The sequence below is a fragment of the Setaria viridis genome, chromosome 7 (genome assembly GCF_005286985.2).
Source record: "Setaria viridis chromosome 7, Setaria_viridis_v4.0, whole genome shotgun sequence".
NCBI lineage: Eukaryota > Viridiplantae > Streptophyta > Magnoliopsida > Poales > Poaceae > Setaria > Setaria viridis.
Window position 1 is genome coordinate 13,099,857 of NC_048269.2, and position 14,952 is coordinate 13,114,808.

General features: G+C 48.9%; 2 protein-coding genes across 2 annotated transcripts; one reads left to right on the top strand and one right to left on the bottom strand.

The window, feature by feature from the left end:
* Positions 1-280: 280 nt before the first annotated feature.
* On the top strand, positions 281-2,322 carry LOC117862557 (uncharacterized). The gene is made up of 3 exons (XM_034746050.1): positions 281-826; positions 1,147-1,353; positions 1,993-2,322. Exons 1-3 carry the CDS (start codon positions 377-379, stop codon positions 2,134-2,136), a joined length of 801 nt encoding a protein of 266 aa, XP_034601941.1. The 5' UTR covers positions 281-376; the 3' UTR covers positions 2,137-2,322.
* A 313-nt stretch (positions 2,323-2,635) lies between these two features.
* On the bottom strand, positions 2,636-14,666 carry LOC117862558 (oligoribonuclease). Its single transcript, XM_034746051.2, has 9 exons — positions 14,506-14,666; positions 14,286-14,423; positions 13,564-13,674; positions 12,484-12,560; positions 11,839-11,920; positions 11,685-11,740; positions 11,160-11,246; positions 10,236-10,326; positions 2,636-3,263 (listed from the first exon to the last, which is right to left on the bottom strand). The coding sequence occupies exons 2-9, from the start codon at positions 14,401-14,403 to the stop codon at positions 3,148-3,150; spliced, it is 738 nt and encodes a 245-aa protein (XP_034601942.1). The 5' UTR covers positions 14,404-14,423; positions 14,506-14,666; the 3' UTR covers positions 2,636-3,147.
* Between the last annotated feature and the right edge of the window lie 286 nt (positions 14,667-14,952).

Consider the following 14,952-nt stretch of genomic DNA (forward strand, 5'->3'; position numbering starts at 1 on the left):
TTCCAACTGTAGTCTCTCTCATTTTCTTAGTCTGCGACTAATGAGTTACAGACTCTTTTTTTGTCAAAACAGACTCAATTCTTCTTCTTGGCAAGCAACACATTGAAATTCTCCTATAGTCATATTTTCCCCCGCCACAGGTTGCTATCTTTTACGCTGGTTTGTTAATTACAAGTAATTTCCACCGGAAACACGAAAAAAAACAGCGGGCCAGTTGGGCCTTGTGTAGTGTGCTGCTGCGTGCGCTGAGGCCCATCCTTCCCTCCCCTCCCTACCCATCCGATAGAAAATCTCTCCTCTCCATTTGCTGCCGCTGCGCTCTCTGCGGCGGAGGACGGCGGCCGACGCCCCAACCGCACCCACCCGCGCCTCCGGGATGCTGGCCGCGGCGAGAATGGCGTTCGCCTCCTGCGCCCGCCTGCTCCCATCCTCTCCCTCTACGCTCACCTCCGTGAGGGCCCGCGCCGGCGCCGTCTCGTTCCTGGTTCCCCCGCCGGCGCCGTCGGCGGCCGCAAGATCCTCCCGGAACCTCGCGCTCTGCTGCTCTTCCTCGTCGCCTCCGCCGGCGGACGCCGCCGTAGCGCCGCCTCCCACGCAGACCGCGGCGGAGGAGGCGAAGCCGGCGGCGCCGGGCGGGGACGAGAAGGCGGAGCCTACCGTGGAGGAGCTGGCGGGGCTGCTGGACATCCGTGTGGGGCGGGTGGTGAAGGCGTGGAGGCACCCGGAGGCCGACACGCTCTACGTCGAGGAGGTGGACGTAGGCGAGGCGGAGCCGCGCACCATCTGCAGCGGCCTCGTCAACTTCCTCCCCATTGAAGAGCTCCAGGTACAATGCGATGCGAAATGCTTCCACGTCACAGAATCTGTTTATCCTTGATTGTTATATATGTTGCTTATTATTGAGAGTGGACATTAGAGGGGAGATGGAAAACTTAGCCCAAAAATCCTGACGGCTCACGCTAGATTCGAACTCGATTATCGCAAGTTCAGACTGATCCCTCAACATTTGTCGAATTTGGGGATCAAGTTAACTTGCTCTAGCAATTAGAGCATGTAGAGTTTTTCTTGGTTACATCAATGTTATAACGTAACTTGTAATTATTACTTTTTTCATGGTGCTTAAGCCACGGCATATGATCCGTGCAGGACAGCAGTGTGATTGTTCTTGCTAACCTCAAACCAAGGAACATGCGTGGCATCAAGTCAAATGGCATGCTCATGGCAGCTTCTGATGCTTCGCATGAGAATGTCGAGCTGCTTACCCCTCCGGAAGGATCTGTTCCTGGTGAAAGAGTATGGTTTGGTTCAGAAGAAGAAAAGGATCGTCAATCAGAACCTGCATCGCCAAATCAGGTATCTCTTGATAACACAGATTTAAGTTGTTTGTCTGGGCAATTGCGTTGATGCTTCTACAAGATATGCATACTTGCACTTGATTTCATGTGGTCGTCCTTGTGCATTATTGAACTGTTCTATAGTTCTAGTAACTGTTTGTGGTGGCACTTTCTCTCCCTCCCTTAATATACTTTATATTAATTCCTTTGAAGATAACAATGTTAGCATGAAGATATTCACTGTGTGGAATTAATTCTATTAAGGGTGCGTTTGGCAGAGCTCCCAGAGCTGATTCTCTTCTGATTCTAGCAGGAGCTCCATCAAACAGTGATTCAGAGAGAAGTGATTCTCTGCTGATTCTGTGAAGTGATTCTCTGAAATGAACTAAGAGACTGGAAGCTTGAAAAAAGTAGCTTCTCCTGATTCTGTGATGTGATTCTCCATCCTGGATTTAAGAGTTTATGCTAGAGAATTAAAGAGAATCACTTTGAGTCACAGAATCACTTTGAGTCACAGAATCACTTCTCTCAAAGAATAACTCCTATTGAGAATTAGAATCAGATGGAGCTCTACCAAACAGACCCTAAGAAATTGGATTCTTACTGCTGGAATAAATTGTGTGCAATGCAGCTAATTGCATCATTTTGCTTTGTTCAGATACAAAAGAAGAAGATTTGGGAATCTGTGCAGCCACATCTTAAAACAACGGATAACTGTGTAGCAGTTCTCGGTGAGCATCCAATGCGTACCTCTGCAGGGTCGGTTTTCTGCAAATCACTTCAGGGTGCTAGAGTGTCATAAATCTTTATCGATGGCCTTTTTGTTTCACTGGACCTTATGCTGTGTACCATCCCTAAAAATAATTACACCAGTAGAGCAACTGTCAAAGAATTTTGTTTCCAAATTCCAAGTTTTGAGGATGATCTCATATTCAGAATTTTGAATGTTCAGCATTTTCTATAATGGAGCTATGTGGTAGTTGCGTTCTGTTGGGTGTAATCATCAGGCATTCCCTTTTGCTGAAAGATCGAGGACAGCTATGCTACGGAGCTGCTGTTGCACCATGTCTATGTGAACTGCGATGAATAACTCGGTTATCGTCTCAACAAACCAAGAGCATCTTCCAAGCTTCTAGAGGCGAGGCGAGTAGAGCTAAATCTAAAATTTAATGCCGCCATCGTAGGATCAAAGAATTGCGCGTTTGTGCCCAGCGAATCACACCAAAAAAAAACGGTAACAAAAAAATGAGTCACTTAAAAGATAAACAGAGTCGTAGGCATTCAAAAGTCGAGATGGCCAATTTAGCTGCCAATGTGTAACTTTTGATCATTTGGGTGTCAACCAAATGGTAATCAAATTTAGACTAAGTTCAGTAAATTGTGCTATCTAGCAAGACAAGCTCTTTCTCCAATGGACATCGCAGCGAACAAATCCAAACTTTCTGTACCGACCATCACATAGCTGGAGCGACATGGCTCTACAACGGATGACAGTGACTGATCCACCGGTCTACCCACAATCCTTAACAATATTTGCCTCATATCCCGAACCAGTAAGCGCTCAAGACGATACAACCTACATCCAGCGCAGCATTATGCAGCTACACAATGGTCAGATTGACAATCTTTGGTCCCAGATAGTCTTTTAATACGTGCATCAATGTCATACGGACCAAACTAAAATTTCCAATTGGCCCTAGAATGGAACTATCGACAATTTTGTACCAGCTCCCGATGCACTAACACTCAGCAAATCACCGATTCTGACATAATTAACTGGGGATGCGTTCTCATGATCCACCACCATAAGCTACTAAGATCTTCGCGACTTGAAAATGTTCTCCTTGTAGTATTGTAGCTCCTTGATGCTTTCTCTGATATCATCCAACGCTCTATGGTTTTTCTCCTTTCTTGGAGCAGCTTTCCTTTCTGTATGCAGCCAAACATCAGCAACGTCATGTCATGTGGAATTTTGTGTTTGTGTATAATAATCAAAACTGAATTATTGGCTATGATATTGAAGAGTATATGCCCTTGGACATTTGGTGCAAAATACCAACATCTATCTAGGCTAACAACAGAGGATAAGGTACTATAATCACAACACTATTCAATGATGCTTCACCAATTCATACCATGTTGTAGAAAATTGAGTTGCAGCAGATCTGAAGATGAGATGCTAATTTGAAACAATTTCACCTTCTAATGAACAGTGCTATACTACTCGTGCATCAGAATTCTTCTAAAAGGACAATGAATTTTTGGTCCATTCATTCCTTTTTTTCCTATTTTACTTCCATAGCACCCATCCCAATTTAAGCATTGGTTCCCAGCAGCAGAGAAAACCTTCCAACCTATACTAAATCATATTACATACCCAATTGTTTGGCAATGTTCCAAAGGCTCACCTATACTCTCCAAATGGGCAAGATGTGTTTCAAACTAAAGCCAACCACTACTTTAAAAAAAGTTGGCATATAAAGCCAGAAGCTACCACGTTATCCTTAAATTAAATGCAAATAAACAAATAAAAGATACTTCAGTAAAATTGCAGTAAAGTGCTGAAGATAATTATGACTTGTTTCAGGACATTGATCGCTGCATTTTAAACTAGTGAGCGTTTTTAACTAAGTTCAAGTCATTTACAAAACATTCTTATTCAACTATATGACTCGCTACTGGACACCTAAAGCGTGTCAATTTTGCTAAAAGGCACCCAAAAAAACTGATCTTTGCTGCTGGAAACTATAAGTTTGTGTATATTTGCTGCTACACATGGTTTTATCCTCCAGCAGATGTACCAAAATATTGGTCTTTGCTAGACATTCGCTCCGTGTCTAGCATCAAATATGAACACTTTTCTAGTGTCCAGTGTTGGTGTATTGTGTGTATTAGGCCCAATAGGCCCATGTAAGACATCTATATAGCTACCCTCTAGGGTTAGCCCAATAATCATCTATTATCTTCCAATATGGTATCAGTTAGGGTTTCCTGGTGACCTGGCCGGCCGCCGCCGCCGCCGGCCGGCGCCATGGCCGGCGACTCCTTCCCCCCTCCCCTCTCCTCTTTCCCCTCTCTCCTTCCCTCGTGGGCGCAGGTGGCGGCCGCCGACCGGCCTCCTGCGGCCGCGGCTCTGGCCGTCGGGGCGGGCCCTGCCGCCGCCGCCGCCGACGGGGCGGCGGACGGCGCGGCTCCCGCAGCCGCCGCCGCCACCGCCGCCGCCGCCGCTGCGGCTCGCCGCGCGGGCGAGCGCGCGGGCGGGGACGCCGCCGCCGCCGCCGCCGCTGCGGCTCGCCACGCGGGCGAGCGCGCGGGCGAGCGCGGGGGCGAGCAGGCCGGCGGGGACGCCGCCGCCGCCGCCGCCACTGCCTTCTACCCGACACCTCCTGCCCCTGTTTTTCAACCGGGGGTGGGGGGGGCTGCTGCCCCTGTTTTTACAGGGGTGGCCGCTGCTCCAGTAGGGGGTGGGGCAGGGCACGCTCGCCTACCTTTCCCCGCCCCGCCTCCCCTACCACCTCCGGATGGGAACCTCGCGACAGCCCTCGTCGCTGCCCGGGCTGCCGCTGCCGAGGGACAGGCGCGCCTGCGCGCGGCAGCCCTGGCCTGGGAGCGGGAGCGGGATGCGGCCGACGTCTTGGCCCGTCAGATCGCCGAGGCGGAGCAGCTCCTCACGATGTCCCACGACAGCACGGCCACCTCCTCCGGCTCCGGTGCTCCCCGTCCGCCTGTGGTGGCCTGGACCGATCCGGCCGATCCACTTGTCGCACAGCTCCACTACCAGGCCGGGGGTGTCCAGAACATCAAGAGCTTGGTCCCCGTCGTCCTCGACCCTGAGTCGCCCTCCTACGCCCGCTGGCGGGACATGGTCCTGCTCATTCTCCGCCGTTACGCCCTCGACGACCACGTCCTCACCGACACCTTCCCTGCGGCCCGGACAGCTGCGTGGGTTCGCCTCGACAGCATCGTCCTGTCGTGGATCCTGGGGACCATCTCCCTCGACCTCCACGATCTCGTCCGCGGCACCCCCGACACCACCGCCCGCCGAGCCTGGCTGGCGCTCGAGGGACAGTTCCTGGGCAACGCCGAAGCCCGGGCCCTTCGTCTCGATGCGAGCTTCCGCACCTTCGTCCAGGGCGACCTCTCCGTTGGTGAGTTCTGCCGGAAGATGAAGACCATGGCGGACTCCCTCGGGGACCTTGGCTGGGCCGTGGAGGACCGGATCTTGGTTCTCAACGTTCTTCGCGGCCTCAGCGACCGCTACGCCCACCTCCGCACCTGGATCACCCGGCAGCGACCCTTCCCCACCTTCCTCCAGGTCCGGGATGATCTTGTCATGGAGGAGCTTACTCAGGGCATCCAGCCTGGGTCCCTTCCTGCGCCGGGGTCCGCGTCTTCCTCGACCGCGCTTGCTGTGACTCCACCGCCACGACCCTCCGCTTCGCCACCGTCGTCCCTTCTTGGTCCTCCTCCTCCTGGGCCGAGCGGGGGTGGGGGGGGCCGTGGCGGCCGCCGTCGCCGTGGTGGGGGACGTGGTGGGGGGCGCGGTGGGGGCACACCGGCGGGCACACCGACGCCTCCGCGGGGTTCTCCCTGGCCGTCCTTCACCCACCCATGGTCAGGGCGCATCTCTATGTGGCCCTTCCAGGCCACCGGAGGCGAGCCTCGTCCACCGGCCGCCATGCTCGCTGGCGCTGTCCCAGCTGCTCAGTTTGCGTCGCCGTGGGCTCCTCCTCAGTTTGCGTCGCCATGGGCTCCTCCTCCCGGGGCCTCGCCTGGGCCTGTCGGATGGGACCCGACTGCCTTGGCACGCTCCTTCGGCACCATGGCCTTGACACCTCCAGTCGGTCAGGACTGGATCGCAGACTCGGGTGCCACCTTCCATACTACACCCGACCCTGGTATACTCTCTTCCGTTCACCCTCCTTCTTCCTCCCACCCTTCGTCCATCATGGTCGCAAATGGTTCTTGTCTTCCTGTCACCTCCGTGGGTACTGCTCACACTCCCGGTTCTTTTCGGATTTCTGATGTTCTTGTTGCTCCCTCCATGGTTCACAACCTTCTTTCTATTCGCCGTTTTACCACTGATAATTCCTGTTCTGTTGAATTTGACTCTTCTAGTCTTACTGTGAAGGATGTGGCTACCCGGCGACCTCTTCTCCGATGTGACAGCACCGGGCCCCTTTACTCCCTCCGATTTCCTGCGTCCACTTCTTCCGCTTCGCCCTCCGCTTCTTCAGCCGCTTTTGCCGCCACAGCTTCTTCCACTACATGGCACCGGCGTCTTGGTCATCCTGGTCGTGCTGTCCTGACACAGCTTAGTCGTAGTTCCGATATACCATGTACTCGGGCTCATGATGAGCACCTGTGTCAGGCGTGCCAACTGGGCCGTCATGTTCGACTTCCTTTTCCTACCTCTTCTTCACATGCGACCCATGTATTCGACCTTGTACATTGCGATCTATGGACATCTCCTGTTCTGAGCATTTCTGGCTACAAGTACTATCTTATTGTGGTTGATGATTTCTCTCATTATTCTTGGACTTTTCCCTTGCGTGCCAAGTCCGATACTTTCCCCACACTTCTCCACTTCTTCGCTTGGGTGTCCACTCAGTTCGGTCTCACCATCAAGGCCGTCCAATGTGACAACGGCCGCGAGTTTGATAACACCACCTCCCGTGCCTTCTTCCTCTCTCACGGCGTGCACCTACGCATGTCATGTCCATATACCTCCTCCCAGAACGGTAAGGCTGAACGCATGATTCGTACCACGAACGACACCATGCGCTCTCTTCTGTTCCAGTCTTCTCTCCCTGCCCCCTTTTGGGCTGAGAGTCTTCACACCTCCACCTATCTCCTTAACCGCCTACCTTCTGTTGCCTGCCCCGCTCCCACTCCACACCACGCTCTCTTCGGTACCTCCCCCCGTTACGATCACCTTCGGGTCTTCGGGTGTGCGTGTTATCCTAACACCGCAGCCACCGCTCCTCATAAGCTGGCTCCCCGTTCGACTCAGTGTGTCTTCCTCGGGTACTCCCCGGATCACAAGGGGTACCGTTGCTTTGACCTCTCCTCTCGGCGGGTCCTCATCTCTCGCCACGTGGTGTTTGACGAGTCCGTCTTTCCTTACTCCACCACCTCCCCACCTCCTTCCACCTCCGACCCTGATCTCTCCTCCCTGTTTCCCACTGACCCGGTGGACCAGCCACCGCTACCGTTCTGTCCTGCAGGTACTGCTCCGCCGTGGTTCTCCTCGGGCTCGACGTCCACCGGTGCTGTCCCTGACCCTGCGCTCAGCACGGGTCCGACGGTGCCGGCCTCTGGTGCTGCTTCTTCCTCTTCGCCCTGCGCAGGACCGGTGGCACCGCCCGCAGCACCTGCTGTCCGGTTTGCGCAGCCCGTACGCGTCTACCAGCGCCGGGCGCGGCCGGCTCCCCTGGACCTGCAGCCGGCCCCGCCACCGCCGTCGCCGCCTCAGTCATCGCCGGTGGACTCTTCTCCGCCGGCGACGCCTACACCACCACCACCTCCACCGGCCCCGACTGCCCGTGTCGCGCCGACGGTGTACCATCCGCCTCTCCTACACCGACACCCGCGTCACGTTCACCCTATGGTGACGCGACTTGCGGCTAGTACCCTGCAGCCCCGGGCTCTTTCAGCGATGCCCGGCGCGCCGCAGGTTTCTCCTGTACCCTCCTCCGTCCGCGGCGCCCTGTCGGATCCTCACTGGCGCCGAGCGATGGAAGAGGAGTACGCGGCGCTCCTCGCCAACCAGACTTGGGATCTGGTGCCCCGTCCGCCTGGCTCCAACGTCGTCACCGGCAAGTGGATCTGGACTCACAAGCGGCGGGCTGATGGTACCCTTGAGCGGTACAAGGCTCGCTGGGTTCTCCGGGGTTTCACTCAGCGCCCTGGTGTCGACTACGACGAGACGTTCAGTCCGGTGGTCAAGCCAGCTACTGTCCGGACTGTTCTCTCACTGGCTCTCTCCCGCTCCTGGCCCGTGCATCAGCTCGACGTCAAGAACGCCTTCCTGCACGGCACTCTGACTGAGACTGTTTACTGCAGCCAGCCAGCGGGGTTTGTTGACTCTTCTCGGCCTGATATGGTCTGCCGACTCAACAAGTCACTTTATGGCCTCAAGCAGGCCCCTCGAGCTTGGTATTCGAGGTTTGCTGCCTACCTCCTGACGCTGGGCTTTGTAGAGGCCAAGTCCGATACTTCGCTGTTCATTTATCACCATGGAGCTGAGACTGCTTATCTACTGCTCTATGTTGATGACATTGTCCTCACTGCCTCCAGTCCGTCCCTCCTACGGCGGATCATCACCTCGCTTCAGCAGGAGTTCGCTATGAAGGATCTGGGTGTGCTCCATCATTTTCTTGGGGTCACGGTTGAGCCTCGTCAGGCCGGCCTCTTTCTTCACCAGCGGCAGTATACTCTTGATATCCTGGAGCGAGCTGGGATGACTGACTGCAAGCCCTGCTCCACTCCAGTTGATACTCAGGCCAAGTTGTCAGAGGCCGCCGGCACTCCTGTGACCGATGCTACTGCGTACCGGAGTCTAGCTGGGGCCCTTCAGTACCTCACCTTCACCAGGCCAGATATCACTTATGCAGTTCAGCAGATTTGCCTTCACATGCATGATCCCCGGGAGCCCCATCTCACTGCTCTGAAGCGCTTACTCCGTTACCTCCGGGGCACTGTGGATTACGGCCTCCTCCTTCACCGGTCTCCCTCCACTGAGCTTGTTGTCTACACCGACGCTGACTGGGCCGGGTGTCCGGACACTCGGCGCTCTACCTCCGGCTACGCCGTCTTTTTGGGCGGCAACCTGGTGTCCTGGTCGTCCAAGCGTCAGCCGGTGGTCTCCCGCTCCAGTGCCGAGGCGGAGTACCGCGCTGTCGCTAACGGCGTGGCCGAGGCATCCTGGCTTCGGCAGCTCCTTGTCGAGCTCCACACTCCTTCTTCCCGGAGCACTCTTGTCTACTGCGACAACGTCAGTGCGGTGTACCTCTCCACCAACCCTGTTCAGCACCAGCGGACCAAGCATGTGGAGATTGATCTTCACTTCGTCCGGGATCGGGTCGCCATCGGCGATGTTCGGGTCCTCCACGTCCCGACCACCTCTCAGTTTGCTGACATCTTCACCAAGGGCCTCTCGTCACCCGCCTTCACCGAGTTTCGCTCCAGCCTCAACATCACCTGTGGCTAGTTGCGTCTGTGGGGGGGCTTGTGTGTGTGCCTTCCTTTTCATGTCCAGTCTACAACTCCGCTGCGTCGGTAGTTCAGACTGCGGGGGAGTGTTGGTGTATTGTGTGTATTAGGCCCAATAGGCCCATGTAAGACATCTATATAGCTACCCTCTAGGGTTAGCCCAATAATCATCTATTATCTTCCAATATCCAGAAAAAGATTAGTTTTTTTGGTGTCTTCGCTTCAGCAAAATTAACCATTTTGAGTGTCCTGTGGCAGAATTTCAATTTCCCATGATTTCATATTTTCATTATGCACACTTTATGCTAATATCTTGTGGACAGCAGTAGACTTGAAATGGGTGGAGTGCACTAAACAGTTTAATAAACAGCAACCTTACATAGCCTTGCTATTGCCTTTTGGATTGTGTAAATCGCCTAATGGATTATGTAAGGAAGTAAAACCTTTCTAGTGGAGAAGAGCCAATTTGTTCTCCTTCAGGCAAGGAAATCCTTACTCACTTTGCCCAAAAACAAGTCTAGACTACTGAAAGAAGCATGCATGCTTATCAAGTCTAGAGTCTAGACCAACGCTAGCCTTGATTGGAAGTTTAGGCGAAAAATCCAAAAGTGAAATAGGACTGATAAAGATAAGCATAGGAAGCAAACGAGAACTCGGCAATATTGTATTAGTAACGAGAAAAGTTACCTTTTGGGAACCAGCGGCTGCACAAAGCTGTTATACTGCTCACATCAACTATCACATGAGAGAATATGCCTGCAAGTTGTGGCATATACTTCTGGAAGGGTAAAAAAGAGAGAAATGTCAGGCAAAAGGACGGTAAATAAATGATGCTACTTATTCTATAATCCTATGTACTAAAGGATATACCGATGCACTAACAGTAAGAAACTGACTAGTGGATAAGCTAGTGGAAAATTATCTACTTTTTCTAACAAAACTATGCATTGTAATGAGACCAACATTATAACAGGATAGGCAGTGTGCCAGGTATTTCAGGATTCCTTCTCAGACAAATAATTTTATCAATTTCACTATCTGGACAAGATCACCTTTGTCTGTCAAACGTTATTTTTTGTACACAATATTCTCAATTGAATCACCTTCTACTTAATAATGAGCTATATACATGTATAGAAACTCTGATATTCTCATTGACAAAGAGACATTGAATAAACCAACAGAATTTTGTGCATATCAAATGGAGACAGTTAAATATCTTCAAAAGAATGACTAAGTGAACAGTGGTATTAGTGCTCAGGCAGTCAGGCTGAATGAGATCCACTACACTTATGATGTATAAATATGCAAGCAATGGAAAATCAGACAGTGTTAGGACAACTCAAATGTTCAGCATATGTTTATTTATTTTTCCCAGTTTTATCTTGCATGATTTTCATTTCCTCATTCTTTTCTGATAAAATGACATCAAAATGGAAAGCACTATATTGTCTCAATCCAGATATCACCGGAACAGTTAACATAGGCTGCCAAATGCAGAGTAAAATCCCAGCTTACACGTGCCCATGAATTGCAGTACGCCTCAAATCAAATCATATAAGGTCATTTAAGATTCAGCAGAAAGATAACCGAATTTGTTCTCTTACTAACCTTCAAAAATAGTAAATCCATATAGACAGAATTCCCAGCTATCAATGGAGTTGCAGAACCTATATACTTCCTAATAAATTCTAACACCTGAAAATAGTTAACACAAGGAACCCTGTTAGGAGATGTCCATTAGATAGTTGAACACCGAAGAAATCAGAACACGCATAGGATATTTCTCAGGAACATAATATTGACGGTCATAAAAAGAGAATAGCAAAAGGACCTTCAATTATCACAAATTCAAAATACTAATGTAGAACAACCATTAGCATCACAAAAGTGTTCCTGCATAGGCACATACAGGCATATATGCACAGGAAAGCACAAGCACCAGGATAGGTTTTGGCACATAAAAATGTACTCAATATAACATGCAATCCAAGCAAACAATAAAGATTTCAAGTGACCAACATGGTGTGAAAAATAGAAACAACAAAACACACTTTAATGTTTAAGCTAATTTAATAATAGAGACCTTCAGAGAATTCAGACTATAGAGCTAACAAAAAGATAAGAGTAACATACTTGTTTCTCTGCATCATGCTCAGAAATCTCACTCTTTAGTACTTGTTCCGCCAGTCCTGAATTGGAAACATCAACATATTTAAGCATTCCACTTGCCACATGATGGATTTTTACAACAGATACACATGCCACTTTCAGAATGAAAGATATTTACCACTTGCCACATGATGGACTTGACACCATTCATTCATGCCATCCAAGCATTCCTTACTCTGTCTTATAACCAAATCTGGACCCTACAAAAAAACAATGTCACATTAGCTATGTTGATATGCCTGGAGATGAGGTGCCAACAGAAGATAACCATATGATTGGCAACAAGTAAATGATGAAGCAACACTACATTCATAGCCATAAATAAACACATAGCTTAATTAAATAGTATTCCATCATAATCTAATTGTCTTTTTTTTCCTTTTCACAAACTTTTAATCAAATACTTTTTGTAAGAAAAATATTAGTTTAACAATCATAGAGCCCTGATGGACTTTCTGGAAATCTAATTTTACTGGTTTGAGCTAGTTCAATGGCCATGAGCTTAGTTTCGTATAAGCTGTTATGAGTCAACAATAATTCTGCATGCTGATAAGGAGACAAATCAGACTGCTGATTAAGGATTACAGGTTGTGCTCCTTCAACCAATCAGCATTAAAGACAGATTAGACATCATATCCTAAGGTACTCACCCCAAAACTTAAAACCAAGAACTACATACAACCAAAACAATGTTTCTGAGTGCCACCCAAAAAAAAAAATTATAACATCCAAACCAACTGAAATACTTCGTTTCAATAGCAACCTCTATTCGTTTGGTAAGTTTACCATCTGTTATAATGCAAGCAATCTCCAGTATGCGATCTTTAGTGATGTCCAAACCTAAACAATCAAAAACCAGTATTGTGGCCCATTAGTCATTATTTTAACATAGTGTAAAATCCAAGCTTACAAAGAAGCAGCATAAGTATGGTTTTGACGTATCTTTAAATCAATATAGAGAACAGCAGCAGCAACAATGAGTGAATTCCCACAAGCCAAGGTCCACATGGGAACATAAAAACAAAACTGTTTTCTTTGCTAATTATACCACCTTACTAAGGAAATCAGTAATTGGTATACTCCCTTCAATTCCAGATGTAGGTCGTTTTAGGATTCTAGTCACTTAGTCAAAGTTCTTTAACTTGAACCACTAATATAGAAAAAGTTACATGCATTGACAACACATGGTGTTCATAGAACTAGATACTTTTATGGTATCTAACTTTCTCTATTTAAAATAGCATATTTTTACCCCAAAAAAATTGTAAGTCAAAGTGTCATATTATTGACTGCCAATGTCCTAAACAACTTACATTTGGAATCAGAGGGAGGATTGTTTAGGTAGAGTAGATATCATACATTGTAACAATATGACTCTGTACCAACTATGTTGTAGAAGTGCAGCAGCTAAAGTGTCATTTCTTTTTCTTTAGAATGGTAGCATATGTGGATGCAACATGCTCAGTTTTACTCTCAGTTTCTCACAAATGAAATGAAGTAAATTAATATGTAATTGACACTGTTAAGAGGCAAGCACATTGCACATATGCCATTAGCATTCTCTGATCTTGTACATTTGCAGTTGAATTCAAGAAAAAACATGAGGTGTACTGTAAACATCGCAAATAGGGATTATCTTCTACTCTGACAAGTGTCAAACAATTTCAACTGTGGTGAATGATCATTCTTCTCCTATAAAGAATTAGAGACAAAATGAATATCCGTGTTGTAGCATTTCACAGGAATTTGGGGAGTAGTGACAAGACCCGCACAGCAAGCGGCTACAATAAGCTCCAGCCTCCAGCCAACATGTGTTTTATAAAAGACGGGATGAAAAACTCACCAGTCATTTCCAAGTCTATCCACACCAATGGCATCCTGTAATCACTTGATGATGGAGCAAGGTTTTCCCCATCATAATTTACAATCATTTCTTTGTTCTGGCTGCTTTTTTCTGAAAAGTGGAATTGATTATTGAATCTAATCAAGCGAACAGTAAAGCAAGTCCATTTAGAAAAGAAGGAAATAATTACACTTTTTAGTTCTGATTTAAAGTGGAACACAGCAGAACTTTACTTAGAGTATTACATTGTTAAATTATTTAGTAACTAAAGGACAGAGTCACTTGGACTTTCATGATTCCATTACTGACCCAATATATCAGGATGGAGACTACTAGTTGTGAGGGTATAACTACGGCTAATTCTCCTCAAACTGAAACCAGATTTGACGATGTTGTTTTGACTGGTTTGGTTACATTAAATTTCTATACCAAACTTCATAAGCAGATTATATTTCTCCTCAAGGCTTAGCCTATCACTACCAGAAGGATGGTGGCTTAAGGCAAACACTAATCGCTGACGAAATAATGGTGAAGCTAAACAGATGTAGTGAAGCGATCAGGATCAGGATTCTGTAACATTATGGACTACTTCATTCACAAATTGCGAAACTTGATGAAGAGCAGCAAGGTCCCCGAAGCTATACGTACTTATGCTCGATAAAGTCCTTGTCAGGAGCATGCTATCATCCTCTGGCTGGGAAAGGGGAAAAGGGCGCTCTTACCAGGCTTTCTGGGAGCAGCATCAGCTTCAGGTTTGCTGGATGTTGGCTTCTCCGCTTCCTCCCGGTCGTCCTCGGCGTCCAGATTCAGGACCGCAAACATGTTGGCGAGGTTACTCATTTATCCCGAATCGAGATGAACTATCAGAAAGAGCAGATTAATCAGACGGAGATGGTGGTGTGGACTTAATAGATGGGGGAGAGCATTTCTTGATTTCCCTACCGGCAGGTAGTAGGACGTTGTCGACGAGGTCCGCCAACCGCTGATTCCGGCCCGGGCCCTCCAGAGGCGGCCGCTGCTGCCTGCCTCCGCGGAAGGGAGGGGCGGAGGGGGAGGGCGGGCGGTTGGCGGCGGCGGCGGCGAGCTTTGTAGGCTTGAGCCGGCGTGACAAGCACCCGCTATGCAGATATTTTCGTCACGGGCCCGCTCATCCCACGCAAGCGGGCAAAGAAAAAAAAATAAAAGAAACTGGGCCTTACCTCTACCACGCGAGTTACTGTGTGAGAGAGGGTGTTTGGATTTCAGTTCGGACTAAAATTCATGTCACCTCGAATATTCGGAGACTAATTAGGAGGATTAAACATGAGCTAATTATAAAACTAATTACACAGATGGAGGCTAATTCACGAGACGAATCTATTAAGCTTAATTAATCCATCATTAGCACAT

Bases quoted from the DNA above. Each gene is read 5' to 3' on its own strand.
- LOC117862557 (XM_034746050.1), top strand. From the start codon at position 377: ATGCTGGCCGCGGCGAGAATGGCGTTCGCCTCCTGCGCCCGCCTGCTC. The intron at 827-1,146 runs GTACAATGCGAT...TGATCCGTGCAG, and splicing joins TCCCCATTGAAGAGCTCCAG to GACAGCAGTGTGATTGTTCT. The intron at 1,354-1,992 runs GTATCTCTTGAT...TGCTTTGTTCAG, and splicing joins AACCTGCATCGCCAAATCAG to ATACAAAAGAAGAAGATTTG.
- LOC117862558 (XM_034746051.2), bottom strand. From the start codon at position 14,403: ATGAGTAACCTCGCCAACATGTTTGCGGTCCTGAATCTGGACGCCGAG. The intron at 12,561-13,563 runs GTGAGTTTTTCA...TTGATTGTTTAG, and splicing joins GATAGACTTGGAAATGACTG to GTTTGGACATCACTAAAGAT. The intron at 11,921-12,483 runs GTTGCTATTGAA...GTTTTTTTGTAG, and splicing joins AACTTACCAAACGAATAGAG to GGTCCAGATTTGGTTATAAG.